The following is a 22,504-nucleotide window of genomic DNA, read 5'->3' on the forward strand; positions in this document are numbered from 1 at the left end:
AATATCGAGATTATTCGATAATATCGATTATCCCATGTAAAAGATGACACTTTGATTAAAAAATAAAATAAAATAAAATATTTTACTTCCAATTTCCCAAGGTTTTCTCTGGAGCATATCGCTCAAACTTTCTTTTCAGGTGTTACAGTGTGGGAGATCGCTAATTCCAGCGAACGTAGAGCACAAAGTGACGCCGCTTGGCATTTCGCAATTTTATATATTGAGTCACAAGCACAAAGTGACGCCGAGTTTTATTTCATTATACAGCAAGCGTTAAACACAAAGTAAAAGCACAAACAGCAGATTTATTTTGATATATTTCTGGTATTTTCGATATGATTCCTAAATATCAAAAATTTCGGTATTTTGATATTGTATTCTAATTTGAAGAATAGCAACTGTTATAAGAACTAAAAATTGCAACGTAATAGCAACTGTTATAAGAACTAAAAATTGCAACGTAAAAGTCCAGCACAAGTGCACCACAAGTCCAGTCAATGTAACTGGCTGTGAACGATAACAAAGGAATGCCTTTGTTACAATTCATTTGAATAGCTTGGCACTTCGAAGTTGCCAATAAAGTTCTTAACAGTAACAAGTTACTTGTGATGGACTTGTGAGTGAATGTGGGGATTTGTGAGAACTTGTGATAGACGCGACTACAACACTGAAAGAAATGGTAATCTGTCCACTTGCCTGCTACGTGGAGATAGGTGCTATCCATCTCCGATTCGCCGATCTGCCCGATCACGGTGGTAGCAGCGCACACGTAGGACCCCGTGTCGTTCTCCTGTAGGTTCTCAATGATGAGGTCGTAGTCTCCTACCTCAGGTTGGTCTTGCAAGCGGGTCCTGCCCTCCGGGAGCATCTCCGTACCGCTGACCTTCCGCCATAATACCGTGACGTCGGTGGAAGGCAGGTTGACCTGACAGCGCATGGTGACGCTGGCCCCGCGTTCCACGCGTCTGGGTGCGTGGATCATTACCGTCAACTCGTCTGTATAATGGGAAAAAAATCCACCGATTTTACTGCTGAAATTACGTTTTTATACGTTTGTACGTGTACTATTTTTGTGGAAGACGCCAGCTGCAATTGGCTGAAAACCACTGAAGGTAAATGGCTAGATCAAATGGCTAGACCACAGACGGACACAAGGGTTGCTATCCCCCGTACCCCAAAAGCATGTGAAACTGTGTGGTAATACATGCTATGCATGACCTTATCTGAAAGCATCAACAAGCTTTTATACTCATAAGAGATCGTGTTCAATAAAGAACCACCCATTCAAGGATGATCAGCACAAATGTTGTAATTATAGCTCCTCTTCCCCTAATTGTGTTAAAGATCGAAAAACAAGTTTCAGGATGAATGTCACATGTGTTGGAAAGTAAGGGACGGTTGCATTTTGTAAAATTTAAAAAAAAATGTAGTCAGAAGCGTCCTCTTATTGTGCAAAATGCCGCTACAAAGGCCCTTCAATTACCACCAAATTCATGTACAAGAGTGTATCGTGGCTATTGCTAAAAGCTTCCATCTAAACCAAAAAAATACATTTAGTTCCGATCGGATCAAGAAATATAAAAGACTCATCCACCTTTGTCGCACTTCATGCCGTCGAAGAGCGCCTCGCAACGACATTTGCCGTTCATTCTGCAGAGCGCATTGGAAACACAGGAGCATTTCAGTTGGTCTCCGAAGTCCCTGCAGTTTGGTTCCTCGTCTGGTGAATCCGTGTCGCCGTTCCCTGCTCCAGAACGCCCGCCTGGCCCGTCGTAGCACGCTAGGGGGAAACCACCGATAAAACCATCGGTAATTTTTTTCATTTCAATTTATTTTTTGCATAATTTTGTTTTAGACGAGGTCTATTCATATATGTTTAAATGCACGACCAGGCATCGATGAGGGCGCTGTACCGAAACGTCCATGCCTTTCGGGGTACAAACAGTTTATGCAGAGATATCTACTTTTTTTTTAGGAACTTGAGTTCAATCTAGAAAAATTAAAAGATTATAAATGTAATGTTTCATTAATATCAATATGTTAACCTTGTGCCAATAACCTTGGATTATGTTTACCCAAACAGTGTCGTTATAGCGCCCTCAATTTCGTGCAACGATACGGCGAATTCGCCAATCAGAAGCTTTGAGGGCGTATTATCTGTCATGCCGTATAGCCTTAAAACAGGCCATGTCCAACCTCGTCCCCAGTGCTCACTTTATTTCCAACCTAGTTTCCAATAGTAAGCCCTGGATAGGAAACTTTCTTCCTGAATCCTGATTCGTTACCGCAATTGGCTAGTAATGGATTTTTATCGTGTACTTGGTGCTATTATTCACAACGTGCAGTAGGCCTACGTGTTTTCGCGATCATTCGTCCACGCCTTCTCGAAAATACTAATTTCCTTTCCAAATTGCTCATATCTATATGAAATGTGATACTGCATGTTGTCTCGATATAAGATCGTAACTGTTTAATTCAAAAAATCGTGTTTTCGTAACTTACGCCGTGCTCGCGCTGCGACGAATTGACTCTGTTTTTTACCCCAGACACCGCATACAAAAACAAACGCTAATGTAACGCATATCCAGGCACCAGACTGTTCCTCATTTGCATACGTGTTCAAAAATCTTGCACATGCAAATGATCCAATGCCAGGGTGAGAGAGCAGGTAGTGATGGGCGCGTACTGTTCGACACCCTGGGGACGAGGTTGGGACAGATTCCTGGTGATGGTAAAGGGCGTTCTTACTCTGCAAGGCACATACATAGTGTACACGCCCACGGCAGGATTTTCGCGACCAGTTTCCGCCGTTCACATCGTCGTGGTTCAGGACTGCGCAGTTTCGACCGTCTTGCATGTTTTCGAGTTCTCCGTCACTCCATCTCCCGTACCTTTAGGTAGAAAAAGAAGAGGGTACGCTGCAAACAGCCGCAGGGTAAAACATGACAAGTAAACCGGAAAAGATACCATCATGTTTGACGCCTCCGTAACTTTGGCATGTCATGTTCAGATAATGAGATCCATAGAGGATGAAAGTCATTTCATTTAGTAAATGTAAAACTAGCGTACATTGTGGTGGCTTTTGAAGGGGAAAAAAAGGTCAAGCCAATCTGAAACGGGGTTGTAACTTGTGACAATACTCTGCATTTTGCTTACTGTCGGGCTGATGACGACTTCCGCTGCAGAGGACTGTGAAAATCCAACATCTTCTCACCAATGCTCATAATTATGCGTTCTTCTGAGCAAAAACATTTTAGTTAATCTCTAGTCCATTAGGCTATTCTGTTATGTATGCCTACCCACTGTGATCCAGAGGGCGTCCATCCACCCATCGCCATGTATCGTCGCCGTGATTGTAACGCAGTCCAAGCCACAAGGCGGGATGAACGTGTCGGGACAAAAATGCCTGGTGTTTTTTTTGGTGAAACAAAAGTTCAGCTTTTACAACTCAGAACCTCGATATATAAGGATCATATTGCTCAAGGTCAGGTGTGAAATCTTAATTAACTTACAATGTAATGTGCAGGCAGGATCTGAGTTTGAATAACTCCTGTATTGTTTCCTGTAGCTATCATTTCCAGGGCTAGGGGAAAAACACCCTGTTCATAAAGGCCTACCAAGCAAATTGAAGGTTGCCTTACATTGAGCTCGGCATCACGAACGATGGCGAGTTTCACCCCGTTCCCGAACCGGTCCTCACATTCCCTACTGGCGTCGTCCCAGTTCTTGGGTCTCCTGTTGTACCAATAGCACCGGTCACGGAAGAAGGTCCCTCCGTCCGGACACAAAGGCTCGCCACCTAAATGGGAATATCAAACCGATTCCAAATTGGGGATAAAACATCTTTTGGGACATTATTTACTACTTAAATGATGTCCTTTGACGTAAAACATCACCATAATCACAAAGTCACAAAATCCATAGTCTTTCAAGTGCTTTTATAATCATTACATAATAATGAAGCTCAAATAATGAAGTTCAAATCCATGTTGAGTTGAACGGAAATTAACAAAGTTATCGTGAGTGACAACAAAAGTAGTGGCGCCTTCTTAATTTACTGCAAACGGTTTTGGCACGCAACCAAGTCGACTGTTTTTCTCACGACACCGCGACAATCGGTGCCGTGAACTCTTGGTGGCGCACTGTACAGTGGAGTACGACGCCATTTAAAAATGACACAAGTAACAAGTTTCTTTGAGTTTGAAACAATTTAGCAATCTAAGAATTGGAAATGATACAGCTGTATAATGTTTGATTTTTTTAGCAACATGTTAACGTCTGTATAAGTTCCGCAATTCACGTCTTTTGTGTCCTTAAAATTGCGTTGTCCTCAAAATGGCTTTTGAGTTTGTCCTGTGACGTGACGCCATCTTGCGCATGTTATTTGGCCCACAGTTTATGTCAACATTTTAAAATCACTCGCCGAATGCAGTGCAGAAGAGAAGCGTTTACTTCAATTTGTCATGATCACGGACTTGTAACCGCATCACCCAGTTTTGTATTAATGATCTATAGGTGACACTCACGGGGTAACGCGCAGATCGCACCGTACCCGTACCCCGGGCGGTACGCGGCGTCGGGCGAATGACAAGATACGGCTTTCCATTTGCCGGTGGCTTTGCGTAACACTACGCAGTTTGTCGTGTTTTCTAGCGAGGCTTCGGCAGCGTCAGCGCTGCCAGAGCTGGCGTCACCTCGCTGATCCGTTCCGCCACCTGAATTGAAGTTCCTGTAGACGGGGTCACCGTTTGAAGAAAAACACTGGAAAGCTACTTCATAATTACGTTACAAATGATCAGTGGAGAACGATACAGCTTATTCAGGTTACCATCCCACCAACTGGGGCGCTAGAACTCCTTTTTTGACATTTGACAATATGTTAGATCACAGCCATAAACATTATTGAATGATCGCTGTATGATAGACCTGTGCTATAGTGGTTGAATTTCATGGATTAATTTGCAACCCCAAAACTAATCGTGAGTATCATTGAAGCCGCATTACTCCGTCTTTGACATGTGGAGAAGCCAGTAGGTGCTATGAAAGTTTTCTGCGTGATTTTTGGCAATTTTTGTGGTGAAGTTTGGAAATTGAAACATTGAGAATACCTCTTTAGTGGGAAATGTCAAAAAAGGAGTTCATTCATATCATGAATGCTCTGGCCACTTCTGCAAACAGCAGAATGTAAATCTCCATAAATTACTAACGTGTAGTTGACGGTGGTGTCATCGACCCATCTCCAGCTGCCTTCCTGGTGTGTGTCATGGAGCCCAATCCACATGTCTTCAGTGATTTTATCTACTATGAAATCCTGACATAATTGTAGAAAAAAAAACAGGAAGTGCAATCGGAACAATATGAGATCGAGGTGGCAGTGTTTTGATCCCCGAGTATCAGTATTTCACTATCTTTTTATAAAAATGCACCATGCCGGCCGTACGCTAGCCATGTCGTCAGCATCTATCTAAGTTATATAAAAGGAAGCTTCGTTGGAACTTTTATAAGTTCCTGTTTACAAGTTTCGTCTTTTTTTCAGGATTTAAAAAGACGAAACACAGCAGCTCCCGAATTATGAAATTCTGACATTCTTGTATGGCATTGATGTTCGTAATAAGTTTCAAGTTGATCCGTACCGTTTGGAGGAAACGTCGCGTAGAATTATCATACAGAAAGAAAAAACAAACATTAGTCGACCGGTACAGTTTCCATGAGGATTCAAGACATATTTGAAAGATATATTCATGAACATATACCAAGTCAACTTTATCAAGATTGGTAAAGCCTGTCCATGTATCTAGAAGATTGACCTACCACCTCCTAACGTAACCCATATAAGGCTAAGATACCAGAACCTTGATTCAGCAGAACGGTGTTTAACTCATTCAAAAGGTATTTAATTTTCAATTTGCCAAGACCTAACTCTCAAATTTAAGTTGGATAGGCCTAATCATAAATTAGGTGCTGTTTTAGGATTTGGTGGTTTACAAGATGAACAGTAAAGTGTAATGACAAATGATGAGACTTTTTCAGATAATTTTCAAAATAAACGTTTATATATATTCTGTTAGCCTGTAGCGCCCTCTATAGTTGGTTTCCATGACAAACAAAGATACTTTTAGAAAGAGCTATTCATGAATATTAATGGTGCTAAGTTTGATTAAGATCAGTCAAGGGTGTGTTTAGGTTATGGCGTTTTATTTCTTCCCCTTCCAAGCCTTGTGCTAAGAAAATGCATGTGAGCTCAATCACAGGCTGTTCCAATAAGTGGCCGCCTGCCTAAGAGAGTGCATCCCTAAATGTTCACTGTTAACATTTTTTTCCTACTAGGGACATGCCAAGGATTAAAGAAAAAACACCGGTGGCGGTGGGTTCTGGTGGAGGCGCACTGGGTAACATCCCCCCCCCCCCCGCCCCCCTCCGTAGCCTACGGAATACATCAATTATTTCAATCAGATTATTTCAATCAAACAACACTGTTCAAGCCAAGGACGGATCCAGAACACAATTTTTTCGGGAGGGGGGCAAAAAAATTTTGGTCCGCAAAAAGTGTGTCCAAAAAATTACGGCGTGGGTTTCGAGGCCCGCTTAAGGGCCCCGAATATTTTTTGATTCTAGATGCTCAGTGGTGCGATCTGAGGCAATTTCTGACCACTTTAACCAATGTTTTTTGAGGAAAAGACGGTGGTTTACTCATTGCTTGCCGTTATTACGAAGTCATCTAAAAAAAAAAAATTGGATTCGTTTTTTTTTGGGGGGGGGGGGCATGGCCCCCTTTGACCCCCCCCCCCCCCCCCCCCGGATCCGCCCTTGGTTCAAGCCATGCAGTACAAATAGGAATTTCTCTTTTCTGAAATCATAGGACGAATAAACTGTTTGGCTTCTCACATTCATGGCCTGATCGACTATGGTGACTAGATGAGCGCCGTTTTGTAGATCATTGCAGCCAACATGATTGGCATACAGCCACATGGAGTGACGACGGGATACATAAAGGCATTCTCCTGCGTAGGGAACACTGTCTGGACCGCAGGACAAGACAGGAGGCACTGTGGTCGTTGCGGCTCTGCCCACTGGAGGAACAAATCATAACGAAAATCGTACTCAGTATGGAGGAAGGAATCCAAATAAACAAACAACCAAACAAACAAAGAAACAAATGTATATGAACAAACAGACCACAAGTATGACAGTTCCATATTTCATCAACCATATGGAATCTGTATTGCATTTTGTTTAAGATCAACTACTAGTGGGGGGGGCCAATGTACTTCCGTTGGCATGTCATGTTAATTTATGGCAACCATTATAAATGTCATCTTATGAGTCCTGAGAACAAGAAAATTGATGTTGCCATTTTTTCCATTGACCTTTAGTGACCTTGACCTGAGGTCAAAGTTCATGGGTCATTTTCACCTAAAATTTGCCTTTCGGAAGGGTTTGCGAAGATTTTCCAGGCAAGTGAGCACACATTGTATTTGGTTGAGAGTTTCTCCGTTATAATAAATGTTATTATTAATGTATTTATGGGTTTTCCTGAAGAAAACATGGGAAAATGTCACTTTTGCCCGAAAAGGGCCGGGTTGTTTTGACCATCTCACGCAGATTCCGGCCCCCCCCCCCCCCATGACCTCGGCCATCGAGTGACGAACAATTATGAAACTTGGTACATGCATAGAACAACTTAACATGAACAAACCCAAGAAATTTCATGACTATGGGTTAAAGGGTTTTGGAATTACGGCTAATTAATTATTCATAAGCACGTATGGTAATTCAATTGTGTACACTACGTATAATGGGGAAATTCAGTTTTGACGGAGGGTAGCGCCGAAAATATTTCGCTGCGCGGCAACCTGTGGTTCGAATTTTGTTTTTGGTATCAAAAGATGTGCAAGACTCGAGGCTAAAAAGTCAGGACAGCTCAGGCCGTGAAATAAATAATTGTTTTCAAGAGTATCGCGGAAAAAGTTGAAAGAGGGAAAATCCGCCCCCCCCCCCCCCCTTTTAGGGCCTAAATATGACCAACCCTTTAGTGCCTGGCATCTAAATATGAAATGTTGTAAAGTGTCCTCTGCAGTACCACACTCGCACAGGGTGTTTGTCGGTTGAGGAAAATCCCCACTTCTTTTGGTGCGAGCCACTCCAGAGCGGAGGTGATTTAAGCACCTCCAGGTCTTCAATCCTGCATTGGATCCTGCAGGTAAGGCTTCTGCAGGCTTGATTGGCATCTCATGTAGTGGGGGAGACGCCACCAGTCTGGTCAACCCAGGAGGCACACACTTGGGTCTTAATAGCAGGGTTGATCGCTTTCAGGTGACTCACAGTGAAGCACTGCTGTGACTGGTCAAGAACATCGGTCAACGTCTTCCCTTGGGGGACCGTTCCTTTGAAGACGTACTCTACTCTGCCTTTGAATACTACAAAGAAACGATGGTTCTTCAATAGAACACCAATAAACTGGATAAGGGTCAGGTCTGCTGTCATGTCCAGGATCTTCTGAAGGAGTCAGCAACGGTTAACACTGTCAAAAGCAGCTGTAAGATCAACAAAGACAGCGCCGGTGATATATTTTTTCTGATGGAAGCAGTCCTTAATGTACTGAGTGAGGTTTAGAAGCTGTCCCGTTGTAGATTTGCCGGGACGGAAGCCTGCCTGCCTGTTCCTGTATCAGTTGTTTCTCAATGAAGAGGCAAGAAGGTTGAGGAGGAAATATTCCAGCAACTTGAATGTGTGACTTTGGGACGATAAGTTTTGACATGCATTGGGTCTTTTCCGGGTTTTAGGAGGGCGATGACCTTCGACTTTTGCCACACTTTAGGTATTGTTTGTGTGGCGAGGCAGGTGTTGATGAGCTGGAGTAACCAATTTGAGGCGTTTGGTCCAAGATGTTTCAGTTCTTTGGTGAAAATGTTATCCAGTTTGGTTGATTTCCTGTTCTTTATTTATGCCAGTCACAAGTTTATTAGCAGAGAAGGATTTGATGAAGCCAATAAGGTCGATGGCGAGGTATTTCTGGCGGAGCTTGGCTTTCGGTCGCTTATCAGGAGAACGTGGCACTTTACCATTTAAATAGCAGTTGTTGTGGGCTATTTTGTTGGCGGTGATGTTACAATGCTGTTCACTTGGCTGAGCTTTTTTTTATATTATACTCCAGGCTTGGAGGCCATATTGGCTTCTTGGCCATATTGGTGGTTACCACAGGGGTTTGCCACAAGCTTTGAAGCTGTTCTGATATGGCTGTTATTAATTCCTCCTCAGATGAGATGGTATCGACAGCAAGAGAGTCGTTTCATACATGCGTCTCTATTTCCTGTAAAGTTCAGCACTACGGGATGCTGCTAGGCCTGGGATGTAATCAGTGCGGCAGCCCGTAGGGATGTTCTTGCACCACCACATCAACAAACCGGTGTCATAGTATTCAGGGGTTGGATCAATGTCAGCTAGATGGTGTTTGAGCTCATTGGTGAAGCCTCCACAGTTGGCCTTACTAAGTTAAAACAGCGGTGGAATGGAATTGTTGCAAAGAGACAGCAGCAGTCACTTTGATTCCAATAGGGCGATGTCGGGTCTTTGGAATGGGGTCAAGGACCATCTTGTTGCTAAGTGAGGCGATGTTGGAGCTCACAAGGGCTAGAGCAGGGTTGAAACTTTATCTCCAGCCGCCACTATGGAAAAACTTCGACAGTTTCGCATTGTGCATGCATGCAACTGTAAACTCAACAAAAAAGAGGAAATTCCTAAATTCAGAAGACTTTGTACAGTGATTTTCAATTTTGAATGGCAGAAATGAGAATAAAAAAAGAGGAAATCAGCTGATCCGAGGAAAAGTTGCATGCCTGATTGTGAATAAGGCTCAGTTGACTTGCTTCGGCCAGCGATTCAAAAGCGTCGACGTCTGTGCTGGAATGATAGCCAATGATGCTGCTGTGGCTATTAAATCGCCGATAATTATGCGTGGCTTGGGCTGTTTTGTGGATTGTGGCGGTGGCATTAGGATGGAAGACCTGGAGGTGCTCAAATCACCTCCGTTCTGGAGTGGCTCGCACCAAAAGCACCATGAAGAAGTGGGGATTTTCCTCAACCGACAAACACCCTGTGTGAATGCGGTACTGCAGAGGACACTTTACAACATTTCATATTAAAAATGCCAGGCCCTAAAGGGTTGGTCATATTTTGGCCCTAAAAGGGGGCAGATTTCCCCCCCCCCCCTTTCAACTTTTTCAGCAATACTCTTGAAAAGTTATTTATTTCGCGGCCTGAGCTGTCCTGACTTTTTAGCCTCGAGTCTTGCACATCTTTTGATACCAAAAACATAAAAATCGAAACACAGGTTGCCGCGCAGCGAAATATTTTCGGCGCTACCCTCCGTCAAAACTGAATTTCCCCATATACGTAGTGTACACATTTGAATTACCATATGTGCTTATGAATAATTAATTGGCCGTAATTCCAAAACCCTTTGACCCATAGTCATGAAATTTCTTGGGTTTGTTCATGTTAAGTTGTTCTATGCATGTACCAAGTTTCATAATTGTTCGTCACTCGATGGCCGAGGTCATGGGGGGGGGGGCGGAATCTGCGTGAGATGGTCAAAACAACCCAGCCCTTTTCGGGCAAAAGTGACATTTTCCCATGTTTTCTTCAGGAAAACCCATAAATACATTAATAATAACATTTATTATTATGGAGAAACTCTCAACCAAATACAATATGTGCTCACTTGCCTCGAAAATCTTCGCAAACCCTTCCGAAAGGCAAATTTTAGGTGAAAATGACCCATGAACTTTGACCTCAGGTCAAGGTCACTAAAGGTCAATGGAAAAAATGGCAACATCAATTTTCTTGTTCTCAGGACTCATAAGATTACATTTATAATGGTTGCCATAAATTAACATGACATGCCAACGGAAGTACATTGGCCCCCCCCACTAGCAGGTGAAAGTTGCGTTTTTTACATATTGCTGATACTTGATCGCTCATGGATAGATGGCAGTCGAGGATTACACCTAGATTTCTGCACTTGGAGGATGACTGAATTACAGTTTCACCAATGACGATGCGGTAATACTGTGAGTAATCGTTTTGGCTGACAAAGTGTGCAATTGAGAGTTTTTTGGTGGGGTATGCCTGAGATCAAAATCACTTGTGAAATGCGATCAAAACCTCGGTTTGCTCCATAATTATACTCCCCTGATCAGTCTGCACTATTTTGGAGCTATACGGCACTATTTTGGAGCTATTTTACGGCGGGAAAAAGACTGTTAATAGTAGTAGTAGAAACATTTATTCAATGTTGCCATTTCCACACAATAAAATGTTACAATGCCGTGTAAACATTATTATACAGAATAAAATGCAATGAATTATGTAATTGTGTATTTACGCTTACTTGAACAGAATGCTCGTAAAATGAGGATTTTGTTTTAAAATTAATATTTAATTATGGTTTTCCCAGTTACTTCAACAATTGTATAATATAGCATTCCTTGGAAAGATACTTTAATGTCGTTCCAGAACGTCGTTGGGCTCCATTGTTTATTCCGAATTCGAATGTAATTCCTATTATGTCTCCAGTGTAATTCGCAAATATAATATAAAGCATTCAGATTCGTCCACGTTTCGGGAAATTCGTCTAATGTGGAGATAGGTGTTGAATTAAAAAAACATGCTTTATTATTTTTAGCTGTTTCGGTAACACACCGAAACAGCTCTTGTTTTCATTAAGATTTTTTTTTTTCTTTTTTCTTTTTTTTTTTTTTTTTTTTTTTTTTTACCCCCCCCTCCTTTTTCAGACTTTTTCTCCATAGGTTTAACACACGTTTCTTCTACCAATCCACTTTGCCACTTTTTAAAATCCGATTCATTTCAGACTTGGTACATACTTAGACCACCACCCACAGATGGTCCTAGAAGAAATTTGTGATCGTGACGTCATCAGGTGTCAGGTTACGTCACATTAAAGATGCATTTTTCCCCATATGTTTTGTACACGTTTTAAAACACACCAGTTTGGCATCTTCGTAAATCCGATCGACTTTAAACTTAATTCATACTTAGACCACCACCCACAGATGGTTCTAGACGAAATTCGTGATCGTGACGTCATCAAGTGTCAGGTTACGTCACATTAAAGATGCATTTTTCCCCATAGGGTTTGTACATGTATTAAAATGCTCCATTTCGGCACTTTCGTAAATCCGATCGACGTTACACTTGGTACACACTTAGACCACCACCCACAGATGGTCCAAGAAGAAATTCGTGATCGTGGCATCATCAGGTGTTCGGTTACGTCATATTAAAGATGCGTTTTTCCCCATATGTTTTGTACACGTTTTAAAACACTCCACTTTGGCACCTTCGTAAATCCGATCGACCTCAGTCTTGATACATTTTTAGACCACCACCCAAAGATGGTCCTAGAAGAAATGCGCGATCGTGACGTCATCAGGTGTTGGGTTACATCACATTAAAGATGCATTTTTCCCCATAGGGTTTGTACACGTTTTAAAACACTCTACTTTGGCACTTTTGTAAATTATGCGATCGACGTTAGACCTGGTACACACTTAGACTACCACCCACGGATGGTCCTAGAAGAAATTCGTGATCGTACCAATGCCGAGATGGGTTATAGATGAAAATTCATGTGATGTCATCATCAGATGTCATGTGACGTCCCTTAAAGGGGCATTTTGTTCTTTATAGGCCTATATTTACAGACCTATATGTTCGATTTGGTTATAACTTGACATGTACGTATAATGTGCTGTTATAGATGACATTTTTAGTGACGTCACTGATTGTTCATCACGTGCACAGAGTATTTTGAATATCCGAAACAGCTTGTGTTTGTCCACAAACACATCTCTAGTTTTAATTTGTTATTCGTAGTTTCGTTTCCTTTCGTTTCCTTTCGTTTCCTTTCGTACTTTCGTTTCGTTTCGTTTAGGTTTATGTTCTGATACCTTTATATTTGCGGGCCGCGTTCCTGTACTTCTGTCAGAAGTCAGCACAGTTAATCAAAAGACATCGTCGGCAATGTTTTTTTTTAGTTTTTTTTATTTTCGTCTTTAAATCTCTTCGTACATTTCTGTTACTGAATATATTGTAGTAAATTTTGTAATAAATTGTGTGTAGGGCCTACCTATATTTCCTATGAATCCCAAGTAAAATTAATGCAATAAATTAATGCAAAATTATATTGAGCATTATTTTCTCTCGCCCATTGTTGAAAGTCTCGAACGAGACGATGATGGATCCATAATTTTACCTGATTTCAGTGTTCCTTTTTTTCTTCAAGAGAGAAAATTTATTTTGTCTGACAAGTCTTGCTTTCTGGTAGTAGGCCCTACTTTCAAACCTGTGAAATCATTGGCTGTTCTTGACTAAACTAATCACTCTCGCAAAACACAGCATTGTTAATATTGTTTGTAAAAAATAATGAGGAAGTTTGAGGGGAAAAAAACAATGACTATACCGGTACATGTTTTTGAACATTTTGAAATAGGCCTATATACCTTTTGTCCGGAACAGCAATGTGTTTACAATCTATCCAGTTCCCTTTCCCACACAGTTCCTGAATAAATTAACCTCGAAAAAAATACACTTTTTTGTAAATTTCAGTTGCCAGTAGGCACTGAGAGCTATGGGTTTATTCTAATAAACTGTTATGTTGAGAAATTGACTCCTACTTTTTTCACTTTAGTCATGAAATTTCTTGGGTTTGTTCATGTTATGTTGTTCTATGCATGTACCAAGTTTCATAATTTTTCGTCACTCGATGGCTGAGGTCATGGGGGGGGGGGGGGCCGGAATCTGCGTGAGATGGTCAAAACAACCCAGCCCTTTTCGGGCAAAAGTGACATTTTCCCATGTTTTCTTCAGGAAAACCCATAAATACATTAATAATAACATTTATTATTATGGAGAAACTCTCAACCAAATACAATATCTGCTCACTTGCCTCGAAAATCTTTGCAAACCCTTCCGAAAGGCAAATTTTAGGTGAAAATGACCCATGAACTTTGATCTCAGGTCAAGGTCACTAAAGGTCAATGGAAAAAATGGCAACATCAATTTTCTTGTTCTCAGGACTCATAAGATTACATTTATAATGGTTGCCAAAAATTAACATGAAATTTCGACGGGAACCCAAATCTGCACATTGCCCCCCTACTATTAAGAGGGTGACCAAACGTTATAATTGAATGGTAAATGACTACATTGGTTTTGTTAAAACTCCTGGGTAATTTTTCGTGGACAAAAATAATGATAGAGTTGGTGAATTTGAGTAAAAAATCTTTGAAAATAGCCGGGAAAACCTATATTAATACAATTAAATTGATTTTTTGAAATATGCTCATCAAGTAGGTAAAAATTGCTGTCACAAATGGGTTTCCTTCTTTTTGCACCACCCTGTATTTGTACATATTAATGTTCACCTATTTGTTTCAACAATACATTTTTCCCCATGAGTTTAACTTTACTTAACTTTCTTTAATATAGGTTTTCCTGACCAATTTTACCAGTTTTCTTCATTTTAATTTCATTAAATTTAGATTGAATGTTTTATCCTCTTTTCGCTGAACCGTGATAGTACCGGCCTTTTTAAAGAAAACCGTACCGGCAAGACGGCACAGAGCCTGAATTGGACCAGGGCTGTCCATTTTAACCCTAAAAGGGGGGGGGATTCCGCCCCCCCCCCCAAAAAAAAAACTTTTACCGCGATAGCCTTGAATTTTTTTCGCTGTTCAGATATTTTAGCCTCAAGCCTTGCACATCTTTTGATACCAAAAATATAAAAATTTTCCGGCGCTACGCGCCGTGAAAAATGAACTTTCCCATATACGTATACAGAGCAGAATTACCACTCGTGCATATGAATGATTAAATAGCCATAATTCCAAAACCCTTTGACCTATAGTCATGAAAATTCTTGGGTATGTTCATGATAAGTAGTTCTATGCATGTACCGAGTTTCAAAATGTTTCGTCACTCGATGGCTGAGATCTTAGGGGAACGGAATCCGCCCCCCCCCCCCGGCTTAGACATGGTCAAAATAACCCGGCCCTTTTAGGGTTAAGCACTGGTCCGATTCAGGCTTTGTACCGTCTTGCCGGTATGAGTTGTTTTATATAAGGGCCGGTACTGGCCCGGTTCAGACTCTATACCGTGAGAAAAAAATGAAATTGAATGCCCCAACAATGAGAAAGAAACCCCAATCTGATCAGAAGTGTTAAACAAAATCACTCGAAATTTAGTAGCTGATAATGTAAACTATCAGCAAAATTTGGAAATTGGCCGGGAAGACCTAAAATGTATAACGAAAGCAGCAGGGTCCTGGAAACCAGTTTTTAAACTGTTTGGGCTCCCTGGGGCTCCGCCCGGAATATTGTTCTGGGTTTTTGTTATCCCACGTAGCCTCTAAAACGGTAAGTTCTTCTGATTCACTTCAAGTTCTCTCTACAGGTTTCTTCAAGCTTTCGAGCTTACAATGCCTAGGACGATATTTGGGGAATCCTTGGTTTAATTAGTAATACATTTTAAAAAATACATAAATAAATATAAAAACAATACAGGCTAATCTAAATGCCTCACGCTTCTACCGATAACCCATTGAACTCTCATTTCTACCATGGCATGAACATCTGCTTATATTATTAAAACAACTCACTCATGGAGCCTTAGGGAAATCCCCATTGCTCGTAAAATTGGTTGAAAATTAATGACCCATAATAACCCCAAGTTCCCTGTATTTCCTACCCCCATCGATCAACAGCAATCGACCTAGCCCATTTACGTTATGAAAATGTTTACCCTTAATATGTGTGTGCAGTTTTCCATATGGTGTTGGAATTTGCCAGGATGGGTATGGTTCCTAGTAAACCAGGGAGGGAGTTAGGGTTTTAATCTAGGGTTGCAGACCAGTAAATAGGCCCCAAATTGCCTACGCCGGCCAAATCACGATTTGCATGCCCTCAAAATCTTCAGTATTTGAGAGTATTGTGGGCCATGAACTTGAGGGTTTATAAAAAAAAATATGGGTGGAAGCCGTGCACAGGACTGGAAGCTTGCAGTTCTGTGTAATTTGGAACCTAAAAGCGCTCTATTTTGCAATGGGGCATCGTTTTTCAAAATGGCGATGGGCTTCAGGACTATTTGAAGGGGTGATCATCTTCGGATGGAAATTTCTCTTAAAAGTCATCAGTTGACCCCCAAAAATTGAAAAGAAAATGAAAGATGATGAAATAAGCTTTAATTTGATGTGTGTCTCGAACACCTTGGAGAGTTGTGAGTATATTTTTTCCCGAATTTCTTAAGTGGGAGCATTTACCATTGGGGTCTATGGAAGTTTATTTACTGGTCTGGAACCATAGATACCTCGTTTACCTAGATACTAGATATCTTTCCCTATAAGGTATTAGTCTGGGCCTATTATGCAAAAGTCCCCCGGTGGTTGCCTATCGGCATGAAGTTACAGGGCCCGTGCATGGTCTCTTTAAAGATGTCTTTTCCTCAAAATGTCAAGGATTACGTTCACGCAAGATGCTTTCAATTAACACTCTAACTTTCTTTTTTTCATTTACAACTTTTTAAGACATGTAAACAATACAAACTTTACGACTCCGCCCAGCCAGCTAGCGGGTACCGGTGCATACCAAAATTTCATGACTATGGGCCCTTCTTAGTTTGGTAAAGTAGTTAATTGTCAAAAGTTTTTTTTTCCATTATTCCCAAAACAAATTCTGCAACCTAAAGCTGACTTCTCTGAAATCTGACAAAATATTTTTTTTGGAATTTGAACAGTATCTTTCTGTAGACAAGGCGATTTTCTAGTATACGGTTTTTTTGGTTCATGCAATGCGAATTAATCAACGCGATTTTGCGCATTCACGGCGCGTCGCGGTGATCGCCATCTATATTTTCGTGTTGCAATTTGTCGGCTCCGTCATAGTTTCAAGTTTACCCCAAAATTTCCCACAAAAAAATCAAGACTCTGCCCTCTATCCACGACACTCTTGTTGGTTTAAATGTCGCCAACTAGTTTGGTAAGTTCAATAACTACACGTTCATCAAAAAAAGACTGCCAGTTTAATTAGCCAACAAGCATAACGCATTCGTAATGCTTTGTAAAGTAATGGGGGCAGTGGAACCACTGCGCATATACAGGGTGAGTAAAAAAAACACACCAAATGTCGGGACTATTGTTCTAGTGAAGTTCTGCATGTAGCACTTTGAAAATCTAGGATATGAAAGCCCAATTCATAAGCTTTCTTTTAGTACAAGAATCATTCAAATCACTTATGAACTTTTCAAGTTACAGAATTTTACAAGTTTTGTGCACGGATCACAAAAGAGGTGTGCGTTCTTTCAGCAAAACGAAAACAATTCACACACATCCATTTGTCGTTTGGCTGAAAGAACACTCACCTTCTTGTGATCCGCGGACAGAACTTTAAAACGGTGGTTGTGTTTAAAATTCCGTAACTTGAAAAGTACATGAGTGATTTGAATGATTCTTGTACTAAAAGAAAGCCTAAGAATTGGGCTTTTGTATCCTAGATTTTGAAAGGGCTACATGAAGAACTTCACTAAAACAATGGTCCCGACATTTGGGTTTCACTTTTTTTTTACTCACCCTGTATACTATGCCATGCGTGCAGGGGGGGGGTCCTAAAAAGTTGGTATTTTGTGCGTACTTTATGGACAGCACCTACTATACACCTGCATACTGTTATCTACTTACCTGCTTCAAGAATGTACAGCAAGAAAAGAAGAATCTTGAACAACAGTCTCTTCATGATCACAGACAGACCACGTATGTTTACTTCAATGCTAATGTACACCCACTTCGGTTTGTGACTCAAGATCAAAGGCTCAGGTACGGAAGCGTATTTTGGACACGACCAAACGAATTATGCCAGCCCACTACTCCGCCCAGGCGGTTTTTACTACTTCGCCAGGGCGGACTATTTTTTTCCCGCCAATGCGAATAGACCGATCAAACAGTGCGGACTGACCAATAAGATTACGATTTCTTGTCAGGTGACTTTTTTTCTCTACGAAAACAATGGAAATGTATCGCGCATGAAAAAAAAAAACACACACACACACACAAGCAAATAGTATTAAGATGGCATAATGACGTCGTATCTTAACGAGCGCCCTCTAGCTGCGTGTCCAAACTTTTTTTTTTTTCAATTTTAAAAACCATTTGCTAAAACTGACCAAATTGCAAAAATCGCTTTGGATATGTAATGACGTCATGATGGCTTAACGAAATTATCTCGAAACAAAGATTCATATTTGTACACAGGTTTCATATCGTTCTTATGTGACTTGGACAAATTGACATTTCTATTCGTTTCAGTGCCTATGATCGTATTTTCAATTTGACTTGATTTGACCTTACTGCAACCCCATATGTCACACGACCTCTCAACTCGACTATTAATAACGTTATTTTTTCAAAGAAAGGACTTTGATAATTATTTTCTGGTATCTGGATCTGTTTTATACTCCTACAAAACGCATACCCGCATGACTTAGACAACAAATAAAACTCGAAGTTTTGTGTTTGTTGTTATGTTTCTTCATGTCCCTTGGTGGTCGGTTGGTCGGTCGGTCGGTCGGTTTGTCTGTCCGTCTTTCCCCGAACATTGACCCGAAGTATTACAAAGTTTTGGGAACTCGGGTTTTGTTTCGATCGCTGCGCATGTGGGTTTATTTTGCTTTATGTCTGGCCCCGAAAATGTACCAAATAACACCCATAAGTTAACTTCCGACAAAACAAAACTACCAAATCAAAATGTTCGCAACAAAATAAATCTAATACTAATAATGATATTGTTTGTATCAATCCGAAAAGATGTTTATGAAAAGTTGGAGGCAAAATATGTGCAATAATGTATGTTATAGTCACGACGTATTTTGTGTAGTGGTTGGACGGTATCCAGAAGGAGGAAATGTCCCCAAAATTGACCAAAAGCAATGGTGTTCCATATGTGCCATCGGCGTCGCATTTTTCGTCTGAGGTTATTGTGGTTCATTTGAGCCGTTTTGAGCTCAAGAAAATATATCCATCCGGGCGAAACAGTTATCCACCCAAGCGGAATAAAAAGTGGGTGCAGAAAAAAATCCTCGTGTCCTTAAAATACGCTTCTGTATAGCACTGATCTCTAGTTCTACAGGGTGGATAAAAAAAAAACCGAAACCGAGATTGCTAATTGGAACAGAAGTAGGGCACATGTGAATCAAAGAGAGATATCCTCTGTTAGGGTTGAATCTCCTCTTTAAAATAAAACCCTGATCATGTCTTTACATTCACGGTTGACCGAGTAGTTTCCAATTTTATGAAAGGGTATATTTAGAGAATTGCGCCACTTTTCAATTGTGGTTTTTGTTGTGTCAATTGTCACAGAGTGAAAGGCTATGGTTGCCAATGTATAAGGACATGATCAGGGTGTCATTTCGGGAGATTCAACCCTAACAGAAGATATCTCCCTTTGATCCACATGTGCCCTACTTCTGTTCAAATTAGCAATAATATCTCGGTTTCGGTTTTTTTTTATCCACCCTGTATAGTACCTAAGATGTGACAATCTAATGTGAAGAGTATTTCCTTGTGTGCACTTAGTGGTGTACGGTAAATGACATGCTCAGGTTCAGAGGTGCGTTGGCCAGAAGGTATGTGCGTACACGAGATAAGGTTAGGGACGACAGCTCGGGGACTGCACCATCTAACACCACTGATTGATGATGCTGCACGCACTGGCCGTAGACTTGAAATCGTGTCGGTAATAAGCCTCTGTACTAATGATCACACGTTGTTTATATATCCATGTGCTTTTCTTATGGGAGCCTGTCAAGTAAACACAATTTTGTAGGAGTCAAATTTTTTTCTCAAAAATCTTGCCCAAAAGTTTTGGCCGCAGAAAAAAAATTGGGTTTTTTTGGCGGTTGACGTTGGTGGCGCCACTGGCACCCCTATTATAATACTCGAAAATAGGCCACATACATTATCACCAAGGTCAGATTGTGGGACTAAACAAACAAATTACCCAAAAAAAATTGAAAATTGACAACCTCCTGGGGGGGGGATCAAGCCCCCCCCCCCCCCCCCGAGGCCCCCCCCCCCCCCCCCCCCTTGGATGTGCCACTGGCGACGTCATCAGTATGGAGGCTGATCCGGTTCGCTATAAAAAATAAAAAAAAAATAAAAAAACGACATACACGCGCGCAATTAAAGAGTCAAAATACTGAAGGAAGGTATGAGCGCCATGTGTAAATAAATTATTTAACAAAATTATTTATATAATTTATAACTCATTATTTATCATATAATTCATTTTTCCTGCTTATTTAGGCTTAATTATTTATATAATGCATTATTTACATATCATGAATTTCTCCTCGGACAATTACAACATGCACGCGTACCTGACGAATTAAGGGTGCGGTGGGCCCAAAAATGACGGTTAAGACCTGGTAGTAACATAGGACATTCCTCTGAAATTCCTGAACACAATTTTCCGCAGACACCGAGGGCTCGATGTGGGTAATCTAGCAAATCAGGGGAAGGGAGAGGAGGCTTGAGGCCCCTCAGCTAGGCCTTCTGGATACTTACAATGACTTGGATTTTCAGGAATAACACTTAAAAGAGCCTGACAAAAATGTCCAACTTAATTTGGCAGGGGATTTATATTTTTCGAAAACCAAGTTTGAAATGACCAGAGATTTGCCACATCATGATAAACACTGAACATTATGCCAAATCATAAAAACAAAATCTATTGATGTATTAAGATCCAATAAAAAAAAATGTCGGTGCCAATTTCGGCTGTTTCCCCCCAGGGTATAGCGCAACTGACAGGATGTGTCTGGTACGGCTTATAGCAAAAACGAAGGCTAATTTCGCCTTTATCTCGAATAGCCCACAGGTCTGCGACGATTCATGACCTATTTGGAGAGTTTTGTTTCCAGGAATATGCTCTATTTATGGCACGTTTATCTGGTATAGCGGATTAAATAAGTTGTTTTTCGGATGTGAGGCCATATCGCAAACTCACCCTTTTAGAGACGTGGCTCTCATTGTGCCCACCGTTATAATTTTCATATTCAGTGGCGAAGTATTTTTTTCACAATGTTGGTTCGCCAGTTACCTATCATAATTTATTATGCCTCACTTGGCAGCACTATGATTTCCACACGCGTACACTCTTTACCTATGTGTTTTGGTCATTTTTAGTCAAATTGCTTTTTGGGAATAATATGTTTACCAAAATCCCTATACCCGCTATGCTGTTACATTGTGTTTTGGGCTTCCAAACGTTCCATCCGAAGCCGCCATGTTATGCCAACACTCATTTTCGTCACACTTTTATCCAACGAACTCCCGTCCATGCGACCGCATCAGGCACACGTATATAAGACCGCGTCTTGACTTTGAGATTCTGATCCTTCAGCGGGCGCTTTGCATCGGGTCTTCCGTAACCCGTCGTTCTATTACGAAACACATGGCATCCAAATTGACTAATCAACAGCTGATCGCAATGACGTCACAATTTCTAAAGACGAGTCCGATTGGCTGGCGCGCGGAGTCGCATACAATTTGCATCGCTCAGATATAATCAGACGTTGGATACGGTACGGAGATAGTCTGAGTATCACCCGTTATCCACGGAGCCATCTCCTGTCATGGTCTATTACATAGACTAGTGCGGAGAGGGCTCCGTTGGACAACGGGTGATACTCAGACTATTATCATGCATAGCCTTTGTACTTATACGCAGTCAAAACACCCAGTCACACACTCAGAGACGGCACAAACAAACTGTCACCGTTTTTAGGGCCTATTTGTGTGCTTGCTTGGTCTGGCACGTGCCAGAAAGGGAAAGTCCATAACTAGGTCAAAACATGCGTGTGAGTCCAGTAACACATCCAAACAACAGCAACATTTTGAGGAAACACCTTGCAATGTATCGAATATCTCTCCGCTTCACATTCTCCGTTTGGTTAACCGTATTATAATAAAATTGTCACCGCTTCCTCAAAAGAAAGCGTTGTGGTGTCGTTTTCAGGAGTGAAAATGCTATGAAACACGTACGAGTCTCAAATTTCATGGGGGCGTTTTTTGTTCATAGGAAACATTTCCCAGGGTAGGTCAACCTCGTCGTTTCCAATAGTAAGCCCTGGATAGGAAATCATAACGTCCACGCCTTCTCTAAAACACTCCTTTTCTTTCCAATTTGCTCATATTAATATGAAACGCGATACTGCATATTGGCGGGGCAATGATATCGTGCAAAATGGTCTTTGTTAAATGGATTCTATACTTAACTCTCGAACACAAGAAAAACCATTTGACATCTCTAGTTTCTTTTTCCAAAACCTGGAAAAAAAACTTTATTTTGTTTTCAGTCTGTATCAAACCTGCGTTGTTTTACATCACATTCAACATCGCAGCAACACCCGGGGGGAATAAGATCGGATAACTTCACCC

At 41.1% G+C, this 22,504-nt stretch overlaps 1 protein-coding gene across 1 annotated transcript; it reads right to left on the reverse strand.

The window, feature by feature from the left end:
* Positions 1-122: 122 nt before the first annotated feature.
* Positions 123-17,804, reverse strand: LOC119733938 (C-type mannose receptor 2-like). The gene is made up of 10 exons (XM_038207299.1): positions 17,750-17,804; positions 6,886-7,070; positions 5,208-5,311; positions 4,527-4,729; positions 3,642-3,799; positions 3,300-3,406; positions 2,749-2,891; positions 1,595-1,780; positions 697-996; positions 123-160 (listed from the first exon to the last, which is right to left on the reverse strand). Exons 1-10 carry the CDS (start codon positions 17,802-17,804, stop codon positions 123-125), a joined length of 1,479 nt encoding a protein of 492 aa, XP_038063227.1.
* Between the last annotated feature and the right edge of the window lie 4,700 nt (positions 17,805-22,504).

The sequence above is a fragment of the Patiria miniata genome, unplaced genomic scaffold (assembly GCF_015706575.1).
Source record: "Patiria miniata isolate m_02_andy unplaced genomic scaffold, ASM1570657v1 HiC_scaffold_26, whole genome shotgun sequence".
Lineage (NCBI taxonomy): Eukaryota > Metazoa > Echinodermata > Asteroidea > Valvatida > Asterinidae > Patiria > Patiria miniata.